Source organism: Leucoraja erinacea, chromosome 8, assembly GCF_028641065.1.
Source record: "Leucoraja erinacea ecotype New England chromosome 8, Leri_hhj_1, whole genome shotgun sequence".
Taxonomy (NCBI): Eukaryota; Metazoa; Chordata; class Chondrichthyes; order Rajiformes; family Rajidae; genus Leucoraja; species Leucoraja erinaceus.
The window spans coordinates 15,757,533-15,772,333 of NC_073384.1; the positions used below are offsets into that span (position 1 = coordinate 15,757,533).

The 14,801-nt window shown below is 41.1% G+C and overlaps 1 protein-coding gene across 6 annotated transcripts in view; it reads right to left on the reverse strand.

The window, feature by feature from the left end:
* Nucleotides 1-14,801, reverse strand: part of adgb (androglobin) — a 205,511-nt gene that overhangs the window by 57,915 nt on the left and 132,795 nt on the right. For all 6 annotated transcript variants that reach the window (XM_055639044.1, XM_055639046.1, XM_055639043.1 and 3 more), the window contains 3 exons: nt 12,683-12,850; nt 10,026-10,164; nt 229-345 (listed from right to left, as the gene is read on the reverse strand). In XM_055639044.1, the coding sequence (XP_055495019.1) occupies nt 229-345; nt 10,026-10,164; nt 12,683-12,850 (424 nt within the window). The remainder of the gene's footprint in view (nt 1-228; nt 346-10,025; nt 10,165-12,682; nt 12,851-14,801) is intronic.

Below are 14,801 nucleotides of genomic sequence, written 5' to 3' on the forward strand. Positions count from 1 at the left end.
CAATTGCTGTAAAACAAATACATGCTTTGTGCTGTTGAGCAGCAGCATCTTGAGGACCCATAGACTCACAAAAGCAGCCTGCCTGTTCTGCATGTCAAGAGTACAATTCTTCAGGCCATATTATATGATGGAAATAAGAATCCACTAATTTTTTCCCACAAATTGACAATTTGCACAGATACTTGGACTTGCAACCAACTCAGATGTCTACATCGCTTAATTTCTTACCTACTCTTGTTGCGTTACAGATGTCTTGAACACGTATTTTTCTCCAACAAGCTTGCAATTTAATAGCAGCCAGTATTTCTTCATGGGATGGTGTCCTGTTCTGCCACTGCTCAGGCACTTTATAATCAGTTATTAAAAACATGAAGGGTGACATGAAGTTATCGGCACATTGCTGTTTCATGCAATACACATACATCGCATGAGAAAAGTCAATCTTTTTCAATAACAACATTTTAGCCTCACTGTCTCTCGTAACAGAATCATCAACTCATTGACTAGTGAAGTTACTTCTGAAGGTACACAATAAAGCTGGAGAAACTCAGCGGGTGCAGCAGCATCTATGGAGCAAAGGAAATAGGCAACGTTTCGGGCCGAAACCCTTCTCCGGCCCGAAACGTTGCCTATTTCCTTCGCTCCATAGATGCTGCTGCACCCGCTGAGTTTCTCCAGCTTTTTTGTGCACCTTCGATTTTCCAGCATCTGTAGTTCCTTCTTAAACATAAGTTACTTCTGAATATGTGTGAAACTACAGATACCAAGATCTATAATGCTGACATCAGGATGCAAACAAGCTGGTATAAGGTTTCCCTTTATGTGGGGATAGAAGGGAGGGAAGGGTGTGGGTAGGGTGCACAAGAATCCCAGACCATACATATCAAAGGAGATAAAATAAATGCACACAATTAATGAAGCCTACAGTCACTGGTAAGAAGAGGCTGACTCAGGAGCTCCATGCCGCGGAGAGAGTTTCAACCGCCCTGATCCGAGAGTTTCAATCACCACGACGGGGTCTTCGATCATTGGCTGTGGAGGCTTTGATCACCGCAACTGTGGATGGTTTGACTGCCCTGACCGCGGGAGAACACCATTGTCACATGTACCAATACCTTAATTGGTACATGTGACAATAAACTGAACTTGAAACCTTGATTTACGACGTCATGCTGAATCAATATGTGAGTTACCATGAGTCTGATCTTTGCCGATGATATAATGAGATCACTCAAGCACTATATTGAATGGAAGCACAAGGGACTGCCAATGCCGGTTTACAAAAAAAGCCACAACATGCTGGAGTAACTCAGCGGGTCAGGCTTCATCGCTGGAGAACATGGATAAGGTTTGTTTTGGGTTGGGACCCTTCTTCATTCCGTAAGAGTCATATAGTGATACAGCATGGAAATAGGCCCTTTGGCCAAACTTGCCCACAACGGCCAGCATGTCCCAGCTACACTAGTCCCACCTGCCTGCATTTGGCCCATATCCCTCCAAATCTGTCCTATTAGTCTGTTTCTTAAATGATGGGATAGTTCCTGCCTCAACTACCTCCTCTGGCAGTTTGTTCCATATATCCACCACCCTTTGTATGATAAAGTTTACCTTCAAATTCCTATTAAATCATTTTCCCTTCTTAAACTTATGTCCTCTGGTCCTCGATCCACCTACTCTGGGCAAGAGACTCTGGCCATCAATCTAACCTATTCCTATCATGATTTTATACATCGCGATAAGATCACTCCTCATCCTGAGTCCTAGCCTACTCAACTTCTGCCTATAGCTCACACCCTATCATCAAACCTACATCCTCGTAAATCTTCTCTGTACCCTCTCCAGCTTAACATCTTTCCTATAACAGTGCCCAGTCTTCCCTATAACTTGATGCCCAAGTCCCTTCATTCATGGGATTCTTGTGCACCCTTCCCATACCTTCCCTCCCTTCTATTCCCACATAAAGGGTGGCGCCATGAGCAGTAGCCTCGCCAGCAGCCCATCTGTCCTTTCGACTTTTTTTGTAATATTTAGTGCGTCTAAATGTATGATTTAATGTTTCTCGGTATGTCTTATGTCACTTACCTCGACGGAGATGTGACTTTTCTCCTTGTTGCATCTTTTCCCCCCTTGCGGCCTAACAACTTGTTTGGTGCGGCGTTTACAGACCAGAGACCGGCCCAGAGCTTCAGCAGTAGGCGCAGCGGACTTACCATTGCGGAGCCTGGGAACCTTTGCTGAAGGTCGCCAGTGTTGGAGCTCCGACCGCGGGGTCCTGCTGACTGCAGCGGTCTTTGGAGCTTCTAGCCGCGGGCGCGGCGTGGATTTACCATCACGGAGCCTGGGATCCCTTGCTGGGGATCGCCAGAAGAAGTGAAGCCATGGTCTCCGGTAAAAGCGACCGATTCAGGAACTCCAAGCTGAGGAGTGTGTTCTGATCAGTCCCGACGTCAGAGTTCGATCATCCCGACGAAAGGGCTGTACATCGGGCCGTTCATTGCGGCGACTGCAGAGGATTCAAGGCCCCAACCACGAGTGAACAAAGAAGGAAGATTGACTGAACTTTATCGCCTTCCATCACAGTAAGGACTGTTGATTCCACTGTGATCTCTGGAGAGGCAGCATCTTTGGAATAGGTTTCGGGTTGAGACCCTTCTTCAGACTCCCCGGGCCACCGCCGCTGCCGCCGACTATCACTGTCTCCCTGCGACCACCGTTGCTGCCACTGACTCACCACCTATCCAAGGCCATAAACGCCGCTGCTGCCGACCTTCACCGTCTCTCCGGACTTATGCGGCCACCGACACTTTGTCCACTGACCCGTACCTTTGGTCCTGCCCTCCACGGGTCTCCACCAGCGACTCCACCTACCTCTGCCTTTCCATTGCCCATCATCGGACCGGAGCCGTCGGCCTCACCAGAATTCCAGGTTCAGCACCAGGCCCACAGCCTCACCGCTACAGACTCCAACAGTACTCCGAGGTCCAACTGCTCCCTACCTCCTCCAGGGAACCTCAGTAATGATTCCACTGGGTCTTCCCCTTCCCCCTTTTAACCAGGTGACCTCAACAACTCCCCACCAACACACTAATCCTTACACCATTTTACTTCAACCCAAACACAAACAACCATTTGCAGGCAGTGCTTTTTTTAACTCAAACTAACCATATTTTAAGTTTCAAACCTAATTAAGGCTACTCACAGTGCTGTAGACATTTGTTCAGTGTCATTCAGAGCTGTGATTGAGGCACACCACTTCCTGGTATTATAGTCCCTCCCCTCCCTCCAGCAGGGGCAGCAGAGAGAATGGGGAATATTTTAAAAAGAGAGAGAGAGAGAGAGAGAGACAGACAGAGAGAGAGAGAGAGAGAGAGAGAGAGAGCAGTTTTCTCAATTGTCCCATTTTTCCCATTTTTTTTTCAGCTCTTTTTCACCCCGACATGATAATCAAACCCACCAATAATAGAGCTGCTGTGATAGTCTGATGGGCTGAGGCTAGGCTCTTGGACACCTCCTATTTATCCTTGGACCATGACCCCACAGTTGACCACCAGGCCATAATCTCACAAACCACTTCTGATTTTTATCACTTCCAGCTGTCTGCCCTCCACAGCCTCCAACCTTATCGTTCCCCAGCCCCGCAAGGACTAGTTTTACCTTCTCCCCAAAAGTTCAATCTGAAGAAGGGTCTCGACCTGAAACGTCATCCATTCCTTCTATCTAGAGATGCTGCCTGTCCGCTAAGTTACTCCAGATTTTGTGTCTATCCTCAGTGTAAACCAGCATCTACAGTTCCTCCTTACACAAAGCTTATATCAACTTGTTGGCATCCTCCTGATGTTAGCATTATAGATCTTGGTGTATGTAGCTTCACATATATTCAGAGATTGAAGGTCCAGACCAGAAATATCACCTGTCCATGATTAGCCTGACCTGCTGAGATACTCCAGCATTTTGTGTCTATATAGAATTGGCTTGATTTGTTATAAGATGTTTTACATCAATGGGGGGGGGGGGGGGAGCGGGATGAAAATGCCGATTTCCCCTGCCTGTCCGAGATATATTTTCTCGGGTTGCTAGCTGATGCAAAAAAATCGTTCCGACTTCCGTTCTCAGAAGTTAAACAATTTAATCGCTGTAGTAAAATAAAAAGGCGACTTCTAATGCCGTCAACCGCCGACAACGGGACGGATCTTCACGTTATAATTTATTAATGTATTCTACTCAATCTTCTTGCTAAAGTTCTTGGACTGTATTTAAATAAAAAAAAAGCGGATAACGCCGACAGCCTTATCTCACGTTAGGGGACAAAACGTAATTAGTGGATTCGGCTAATGTCGTATATTTTACATATATTATAAACTTGCTTCTTAGGATGACTTTAATCAAACTTTGCTTGGAGAAAATGTGATTGTGGCCCCATACGAACTGGCATAGTTTTTCCTGCCGATATGGAGTTCAAATTCACTGCAACCGCAACGTTTCAATCGATCTCATTCCACAAAAACCCACTTGCAAGATGATTTAAATGGCCATTAATTTATGGGAATTAAACATTAAATTCCTTCCATTTGGCCTATAAATTATGAGATTTAAAAATCATGTTATATTGTGAATTCTTGTGTGAATGTTATTTGGACACTTAGGCTATTTAAAAATGTTAACCTTTTCTTAAGAAATGGATAGATGTTTAGATCTAGTAATTGAATTGTGTAATTAGCTACAATTAGGTAACTAATTATATGCTTTAATTTCAGGTCATCCAAGTAAGATTGTTGCATATTTGTTTCAGAATGCTTCAATCTATAATAACATCTATAATAACATTTATTTCAGTTCTCTTAATTTTTAAGAAAGTTCTGGGCTTTTGACTGTTCTCGATCACAGCTGATGTGTTTAGTCAATGGAAAAGCAATAGGGAACAAGATGCTAATTTCCGAGTATGTAAATGGCCATAACATTTTTAATACTGAAGATATGAAAGTGAATTAGGTGTCAAATTAAACTTCTTTTTATGCTTTATCTAATGGGATAAGTTGCAAACTTGATTTTTTAAATCTCAAAATTTTGTAACATTGCTATATAAAGTATATAAAGTGATTGATGTAATTGATGAAATATGGCAGAAAATTAAAACCATCCTTGGCCTTGTCACTGAGATTGAACATAGTCCCCATCTAACAACTTAACACCCAACTGTATGGGATCATTGCTAGTTTCATCCCAGATTTATATATCTGGTATCGCTATAGGGATCCTTGTCACCTTTTTTTCATCCATATCATGACATAGAGACATACTGTAGAATTAGGCCGTTTGGCCTAACTCAACCATACTAACACCCAACTGTATGGGATCATTGCTAGTTTCATCCCAGATTTATATATCTGGTATCGCTATAGGGATCCTTGTCACCTTTTTTTCATCCATATCATGACATAGAGACATACTGTAGAATTAGGCCGTTTGGCCTAACTCAACCATACTGACCAAGAATCAAAACTAGTCCCATTTACCTATGTTTGGCCGATATCCTTCTTAACCTTCCGTATCCATGTACCTGTCCGAATGTCTTTTAAATGTTTTTATTGTACATGCCTCACCTACTTCCTCTGGCAGCTTGTTCCATTAACCCACCACCTTCTGTATGAAAAAGTTGCCTCAAATTCCTAAAAAATATTTCCCTTCTTACTTTATATGGAAGCTTTCTAGGTCCCCTACCCCCTCAAGATTATTCCCCTCAAGATTTTATGCACTGTAATAGCACCCCTCAGCCTCTTGCATCCGAGGAATAAAGTCCTAGACTACACAACCTCTACCCAGAGCTCGGACACTAAAGTCCTGCCAACACCCTTGTAAATCTTCTCTGCATCCTTTCCAGTTGAATTGCTGCTTTCTTGTGGCAGGGTGATCAAAATTGAACAATACTCCAAATGCGGCCTTCCCAAAATTTGACAACCTAATATCCTGAGTAATGAAGGCAATATTCAATGCCTGTGTATTTAAAGGTACGTACCATCCAGCACATGGTTCCTGAAAGGAAGTTTGATTTATATTTGGCTTCTGTTTACAAATGAAGCTGTAAAGGGTGTTTGCATATTTTGGAAGTTTTAAAGTTGCTTCAGTGAGGGAAGCAGGTCGGTAATTGGTCACAACGCCCCTTGGAGACTGTGTCTGATTAGCTGCCGAGTGACCAGCGCATTATGTGATAGGACACAATCCCCTTGGAGACAGCGGCTGATTGGACAGGAGGAGACCGATTTGTTGATTGGATGGGAATTTTAAAGGAAGCTGGTCGGTGATTGAATGCAACCCCCTTAGATACAGCGGTTGATTTGCTGCCAAATAATAGGGCACAAAAAATTGACAAATAGGAAAACAATAAAATCGGAAGTTCGATTTAAATCGGAAGAATATCATGCCTGATCTGCAGCAAATATACCAGCATCCGCTCTAGTATCGTTGATCTACAATTATTATAGGCAGCATGGAGTAAATGAGGTGCTTGAGGAATATAAAGAATGTAAAAAGAATCTTAAGAAAGAAATTAGAAAAGCTAAAAGATATGAGGTTGCTTTGGCAAGTAAGGTGAAAGTAAATCCAAAGGGTGTCGACAGCTTTATTAATAGCAAAAGGTTAACGAGGGATAAAATTGGTCCATTAGAGAGTCAGAGGGGACAGCTATCTGCATGCGGGAGATATTGAACAATTTCCTTTCATCGGTATTCACCAAGGAGAAGGATATTGAATTATGTGAGGGGGAGATATTGAACAATTTCCTTTCATCGGTATTCACCAAGGAGAAGGATATTGAATTATGTGAGGGAAGGGAAACAAGTAGAGTAGCTATGGAAACTATAACATTCAAAGAAAAGGAAGTACGGACACTTTTGAAAAATATGAAAATGGATAAGTCTCCAGGTCCTGACAAGATATTCCCTAGGATATTGAGGGAAGTTAGTGTAGAAATAGCAGGGGCTGTGACAGAAACATTTCAAATGTAATTGGAAACGGGAATAGTGCTGGAGGATTGGCGTACTGCGCATGTTGTTCCATTGCTTAAAAAGGGCTCTAAGAGCAAACCTAGCAATTATAGACCTGCCACTTTGACGTCAGTGGTGGGTAAATTAATGGAAAAGATACTTAGAGATAATACATATAAGCATCTGGATAAACAGGGTCTGATTAGGAACAGTCAGCATGGATTTGTGCCTGGAAGGTCATGTTTGACTAATCATCTTGAATTTTTTGAAGAGGTTACTAGGGAAATTGACGAGGGTAAAGCAGTGGATGTTGTCTATATGGACTTTAGTAAGGCCTTTGACAAGGTTCCTCATGGAAGGTTGGTTAAGAAGGTACAACTGTTGGGTATAAATGCAGGAGTAGCAAGATGGATTCAACAGTGGCTGAATGGGAGAAGCCAGAGGGTAATGGTGGATGGTTGTTTGTCAGGTTGGAGGCAGGTGACTAGTGGGGTGCCTCAGGGATCGGTGTTGGGTCCTTTGTTGTTTGTCATGTACATCAATGATCTGGATGAAGGTGTGGTAAATTGGATTAGTAAGTATGCAGATGATACCAAGATAGGGAGTGTTGTAGATAATGAAGAGGATTTCCAAAGTCTACAGAGTGATTTAGGACATTTAGAAGAAGGGCTGAAAGATGGCAGATGGAGTTTAATGCTGATAAATGTGAGGTGCTACACCTTGGCAGGACAAATCAAAATAGGACGTACATAGTAAATGGTAGGGAATTGAAGAATACAGTTGAACAGAGGGATCTGGGAATAACCGTGCATAGTTCCTTGAAGGTGGAATCTCATATAGATAGGGTGGTAAAGAAAGCTTTTGGTATGCTAGCATTTATAAATCAGAGCATTGAGTATAGAAGCTAGGATGTAATGTTAAAATTGTACCAGGCATTGGTGAGACCAAATCTGGAGTATGATGTACAATTTTGGTTGCCCAATTATAGGAAGAATGTCAACAAAATAGAGAGAGTACAGAGGAGATTTTCTAGAATGTTGCCTGGGTTTCAACAACTAAGTTACAGAGAAAGGTTGAATAAGTTAGGTCTTTATTCTCTGGAGCGCAGAAGGTTAAGGGGGGACTTGATAGAGGTCTTTAAACTAATGAGAGGGATAGACAGAGTTGATGTGAATCAGTTTTTCCCTTTGAGAATAGGGAAGATTCGAACAAGAGGACATGACTTGAGAATTAAGGGACAGAAGTTTAGGGGTAACATGAGGGGGAACTTCTTTACTCAGAGAGTGGTAGCGGTGTGGAATGAGCTTCCATTGGAAGTGGTGGAGGCAAGGTCGTTGGTATAATTTAAAAATAAATTGGATAGGCATATGGATGAGAAGGGAATGGAAGGTAGGACTAAGGGAAAAAAGTTGTTCGGCACGGACTTGTAGGGCCGAGATGGCCTGTTTTCCGTGCTGTAATTGTTATATGGGTATAATACCGAATGTTTAAGTGTTATGTAGTTTGTGTGGGGAAGGGGAAGACTCAGGCACCTGGCATAATTCCAGGAGCCTGTTTCAGGTTAACCCTTACAGCTAACAGATTACTATTATCAAAAGTATAACTAATTATAAATAATTAGTAGATGTAAGTGTTAGATAATTAAATTTCACAGTAGGTGAACACAGATCTGATAAGTCTGAATGAAATATATATATATATATATATATATATATATATATAGTGTAATTGGGTGAAATATAATTGATTTTGAAATGGTACCGCCCTCCCAGGTTTAGAGTATTAAAGGAGCGGAGCTAATTGTACAACATCAACTTCGGAAGTCGAATAGATGTCGAACCCCACAGACGCGGGGGACACGCACTACAGTGTCAAATACTTCAGACACTGTAATTTTACTTGTTCAATTTTTTTTTAATCACAATATGTCACTACTATGTGTTTTTTTTTCCAGAAAAATCGCAAAAGGGATCTACCAAGGAAGTTAGTAATATAAATGCCCCCCAAATATCCAGAGTCCTGAGGTATGGATGCACCGTAATAAACAAGGGTATTAAAATCAGAGAAAATGCAAGATGATAAACAAAAGAAAATGGGAGGAATCAAGGTGCAATAGTAATTTAAAATATAAATGGTACCAGGATCTGGTAACGGGGGGTATAAAATAAATTTTTTAAAAAAACGGTTGGTATATCCTTTTTTGCGTGTTTTGTGTTACAATAGAGCGATTGTTTTTCTTTTTTTTCTTTTCTTTCTAGGGTCTTATTACCTTTCTTTACTTCCTTCTCTAACTTCTTCCCTAAGGGGCTTTCTTTTCCCAACACTTTCCTGCACCTTCACGATTCTTGCTCACTTTCCATACTTCTTTTATTTCTATCTTTTTTAAAGCTCGGAAAACGAAGTGGTACAACAAATGTAATAAGATATATCTGATGTGTATTATTGTAATTTACTGTACTTCTAATAAAAATAAAATTAAAAAAAATGTAAAAAAAATGAATGGAGACGAGTGTGGTGAGTCTGTGGAATTCGCTGCCTCAGGTGGAGGCAGGTTCTCTGGATGCTTTAAAGAGAGAGCTAGATAGGGCTCTTAAAATAGCGGAGTCAGGGGATATGGGGTGAAGGCAGGAACAGGGTACTGATTGGGGATGATCAGCCATGATCACATTGAATGGCGGTGCTGACTCGAAGGGCCAAATGGCCTACTGCACCTATTGTCTATTGTCTATTGATTCATGGTTTTATGAGAAACTTAGTTTTTATGGGATCACTGCTTTAGATTATGGCGAGCATTTCAGTGTTAAAACAATAGCTGCATTATTGTAATAGGAATAGCAGTACATAATAGCTAAACAGCTAGAATGAACAAACTGCAATTCAATCGTGAGCATCTCCTTCTGAATAAAATGACAAAACGTCAAGGTTTGAATTGGATCTAGCAACCTCAGACATGTAGATTTTCATCCGGGCACATCAATAAGGACTTGAAAGCCATAATCCCTGCTTCAGCTGGGGTCACATGTCAACCTCTACTGGTTCACTCACCTGGATAAAGCTTGCTCTTTCCCAGCACCTCCTTTGGGGAAACATCAAGGAGGAGTACTCTGAATGCAAAATTAATCTTTGGGCTGACAGGACCATTTAATATGTGCGGCAGGGTGGCGTAAAGGGCATTATTGAAGGCCTGGTGGATAAACAACAAGTTGACAATGAGCACAGGCACCAAAATAGGTAACCTTATTGTGTAATGTCAATTACCATTACTGTAGTATCTTAACATTCTGTGGAATGAACAGGAATTAAAAAGTTTACTTTTTATAAGCTCTTTTTCAGAAATAAAACATGACGTGCTGTATATCATAACTCTGGTTACAGTGAAGATAGACACAAAGTGCAGGAGTAACTCAGCGGGACAGACAGCATTTCTGGATAGAGGAATGAGTGACGTTTCGGGTCGAAACCCTTGTTCAGTCTGAAGAAGGGTCTTGACCCGAAATGTCACCCATACCTTCTATCCAGAGATGCTGTCTATTCCGCTGAGTTACTCCAGCATTTTGAGTCTATCTTCAGTTTAAACCAGCACCTGCAGTTGTGGATATGCAGGGATTTGGGTGCTTTGGATAATGGCAAGTTTCTGTGAAAACTTGGCTTTACAGATAAGTGATAATGCTTTGCAAAGTGCTGCTGGAGAACCACGAGACAGACACTGAGTCTGGGGGTTTGCAGAGGTTGCAAACTCTTGAGCGATTGGTTGCAAACTCTTGAGCTCTTGTGACCTGCTAGCTGCCACAGCGTCTGGGGTTCTGCAGGTGTTTCAAGGCACTGACGCTATTCCTGGACCTGGGATTGGTTAAGAGAGTTTTATGGTTATACTATATATTTCTACTTTGTTTCTGTGTTTGCTCAAAAATACCTGCGATTTGGATGCCCTTAATGGAATGTTTCCTGAAGTGTTAGAGATGTTTCGACTTTGTTGCTGTATAGTAAGATGTTTGTCAATACTATTTATTGACTGGTTATGAGAACTGTCAGTCTATGTATTTGCCCGCCGGGATTGGTGATTGGGCCTGTAGGGGTTGTCCTCCCCTATATTTGTGCGCTAATATTGTTGCCACTTCTGTACAGGGGTATAAGAGGGTGGGTAATTCGCTTGGGCATGTCGGTTGCTCTTGACTTCTGTTCTGTTTGCTCGAGGCTTGTAGACTTGCGTTAGTGGATCTGTAACCGTCCCTGCAGTTTGTACAAATAAAAGGAAGGTTTGGACACCAGAGTTTGACAGTGTTTGACTATATCAGTCTAGGGAGAGAGATTTAGATCCAGAATCAACACAGTTCCTTCCTACACCATGTTGTCTTGTTATAGTGAATTTGGTGTACTGTGTTCAAATCAGGGCATTACACATCATGAAAAGATAACACGGGCCAACATATTCACCATAATGATAAAACATTTTGGTAATATTGAGGGGCTAAATTACGGAGAGAATACCATGTATTCCCTTGAATAGAGATTTGGGATTATTAACTGAGACATTCAAGGCAATTAAAAAAAATGCTGAGTGCATGTGGAGAGAATCCAAGTGTTTGTCTTGTCCCACATAACTAAAATTAATCATTTTGGGGGATTAATACAATTTGCGAGGTGGAAAGGGTTGTGGAATTTTATTGGGATGGATCTATTTACATGAAATTTCAGACTAAGCTAAGCTGTGAGGAATTTGCATGGCAAAACCATCACAGACTAAATGCTGGGATCTGGAGGTGGTGGAGGTTCAATTGGCACACTGTAGGAGGTTATGGAATGATTGGGAAGTGGAATGAAGGGTTCTGAATTTGTTGTATTGAAAACTGGAGGAGATTGAAGTTAATAAATGAACTGGGTTTCTGTGAGTGGTTTGGTGAAGAACCAAACTGAAGAATTTTCAAGGTGCTGGAAAAGTTGTAGTTTATACATGGGCTGGAGTTAAATCAATGCACCAGAAAACACTTCAGCAGTAGTGGTGGTGATCATGGTGTGGAGTGGGTAATACTGCGGTGTTGGAAGCATGTAATTCTGGAAGAAGGTGACAAACAAACAGTGAGCACAATTCTGGACACAAATCTTTATGGAACCGATTCATATAGATTGAGATCTTGAATGAAGGCAGTCGTGGCTGAAATTATTTAATGAAATAACACCGCCAATCCAATGCCTATTAACAAACTAGAGTATATCAAGCAGTTTTCATTGCAAAGTTAAAAGGGCATAATTTTGATTGTTTAAAAACGGCAATTTGATACTTTAAAAGGAGAAACAAATTGTACTGCTCAGTGAGGGCATGGTTTTAACACATGACCAAACAAAAACATAATAGTAAAATTAAAATTTCAAAGGGTTTATGGAATTACAATAGTTTGATGTGTATAATGCATTTGATGTGCATAATGCAAGCATACCAGTTATTACACCTCTTGTCTGGATTAAAATTAAATCAGCAAAGGGAGCCAAAAGATATGTGCATAGATTTCCAGTGACATTAACTTACCACAACCCAATTAAATGATCTGTAAAACTAAGCTCAGAAATATCCAAAAAGGGAAGAAAATAGTTCACAAAGCAGGCAAAAGAGATCAACTAATGAGCATAATGGAGTCAGAGAAATGCTGTTTTTACTTAGAACAAACTGTTTATGCTCTTACTAATACCTTCATTAATCAATATACCTGAATTTGCTTCTCAGCCATTCTTTTATTTTTAAATTGGATAGGAAAGTGAGAAAACTGCAGTTCCATTAAAGGCTTCTTAAGTGCTTCATCATGAATAAAACTACGCATCAATGTTTGTACGGCTTTCACTATAGTGGCCGCCTGCTGGGAAAATTGAAGGCTCTCCTGTTGATTCACAAAAATAAAGAGAATTATGTTTCTGTTGCAATATCTCACACCTCGTTGGTTTAGGCTAGTGTGTAAGTGACCAAAATACAGACCCTTGTACTCCCAATGTACCTTCACTGAGACAAATTTTAATGGATCCAAGAATTTTTAGAATTAGTTTAGATTTAACATCAGGACAGATGTATCATCAAGGATCAACTGCCAGGATCAAGTACTAGCATCTTACGTGTGGGGTTTAATGTACCCCAATAATTTGTGGATACAAGTTCAAGCTACAGAGTCTCAATTTGAATAGACAGAAAATCATGTACGATGTGTTGATTATACACACATTTCATTTATATGCTATTATTATTATTACATAATCCATTGACAAACTAATAAAAATCCTTCATGACTACAGTAAAGACTTCAAAGTAAAGTTTTAAATTCACTCGCATTCTGCTCTGACTGCGGTGGGGGGGGGGGGGGGGGGGGGGGGGGGGGGGGGGGGGGGGGGTAGAACAAAGGAGGAGGACTGGTGTGGGATACTTTGTAACTTTGTTGACACCTTTTAAGTGGTGACTCTTTGCATACCTTGGCCTACTCCTGCACTAAATGGCCTAATCCTGCACCTATTGTCTACTGTCTCTATTGGAGTTAAACAAAACTGGGTTTCTGTACCAAAAAAAGAGAGATCTATAAAGCTGCACTTGGATTCAGCAAAGCAGACTAAATGGCCCCCAAAAAACAGGTTATTAGTGGTGTGTAGAAAGGAACTGCAGATGCTGGTTTACAGACACAAAGGGCTGGAGTAACTCAGTGGGTCAGGCAGCATCACTGGCAAAAACGGATCGGTGACATTTCGGGTTGGGGCCCTTATTAATGGCATCTTTGATTGAGCGTCACAACATACTAATCTCCTGCCATTGCCCGTTGACAATATTACTTTAGGAGGAAACCTGTTTATGAGAATGGATTCATTAAGATAATACCAAGAATGCAAGGTTTAGTTGCACCAAGTGACTGAGAAAATGGGTGTCCATTGATTAGAACATAGAGGACTCTGGGTAAATTTGTCAACATTTGCTTAAAGTTTAATGGTTTTGGGTAACACTCACAAAAAATGATTTTCACAGGTTACTAGCCAACATTTGGAGGACTTAATTTTAAGTTCATTCGAAGGGAATTAAGAAAGAAGATTGGAGAATTCTTGGGATATTTATCAATATGTTAGGATGAAGAACGCACTATTAGAAAATGGAAGGATCCATTACTACTGGGAAACCATCTCCATAGACAAGCCTAAAGAAACAACGATTCATTAGATTAAGACCTCAAGCATTTCAGTCATATGTATGTATTAGCTTCTCGAACCTTGATAGGATTGCTCCTGCCCCGATCCTCCACAAACTATTATATTCAATAGATCCTCCTCCTCGGCTGGGGACTCCAATTCTGTCATAATCTCAGCCGGAAACATATATAAACCCATCCCTTTCATTCATCTTTCTTAAATAACTGTTCCTTGGTGACAGCTTGCCCATTCCTCAATTCCCCCAACACCCACAGCACTCTTCTCTGCATGGAAAGCAGGTGCTATAGTGGCTCTGCCTCCCCCCTTTCCACCATCAGCCTTTCCAGGTGAAGCAGCTATATAATTGTAATACTTTCAGTTTAGTGTATTGGATTTGCCTTCTTCACATATTGTAGCAGTGACCTAACACATATTAAGTCTGCAAGCAAGGTGCTGAGCATCTGACACCCCCACATTTGTCATAAGGTCATAAGTGATGAGAGCAGAATTAGGCCATTTGGCCCAAGTCTACTCTGCCATTCAATCATAGCTGATTTTTCTTTCTCTCTCAACACCATTCTCATGGCTTTTCCCCATAACCCTCGACGACCTTACTACATTTTCCACCATGATCTCTATGTTCTTAGCATCTTACACTATTTCTTTGAAGCT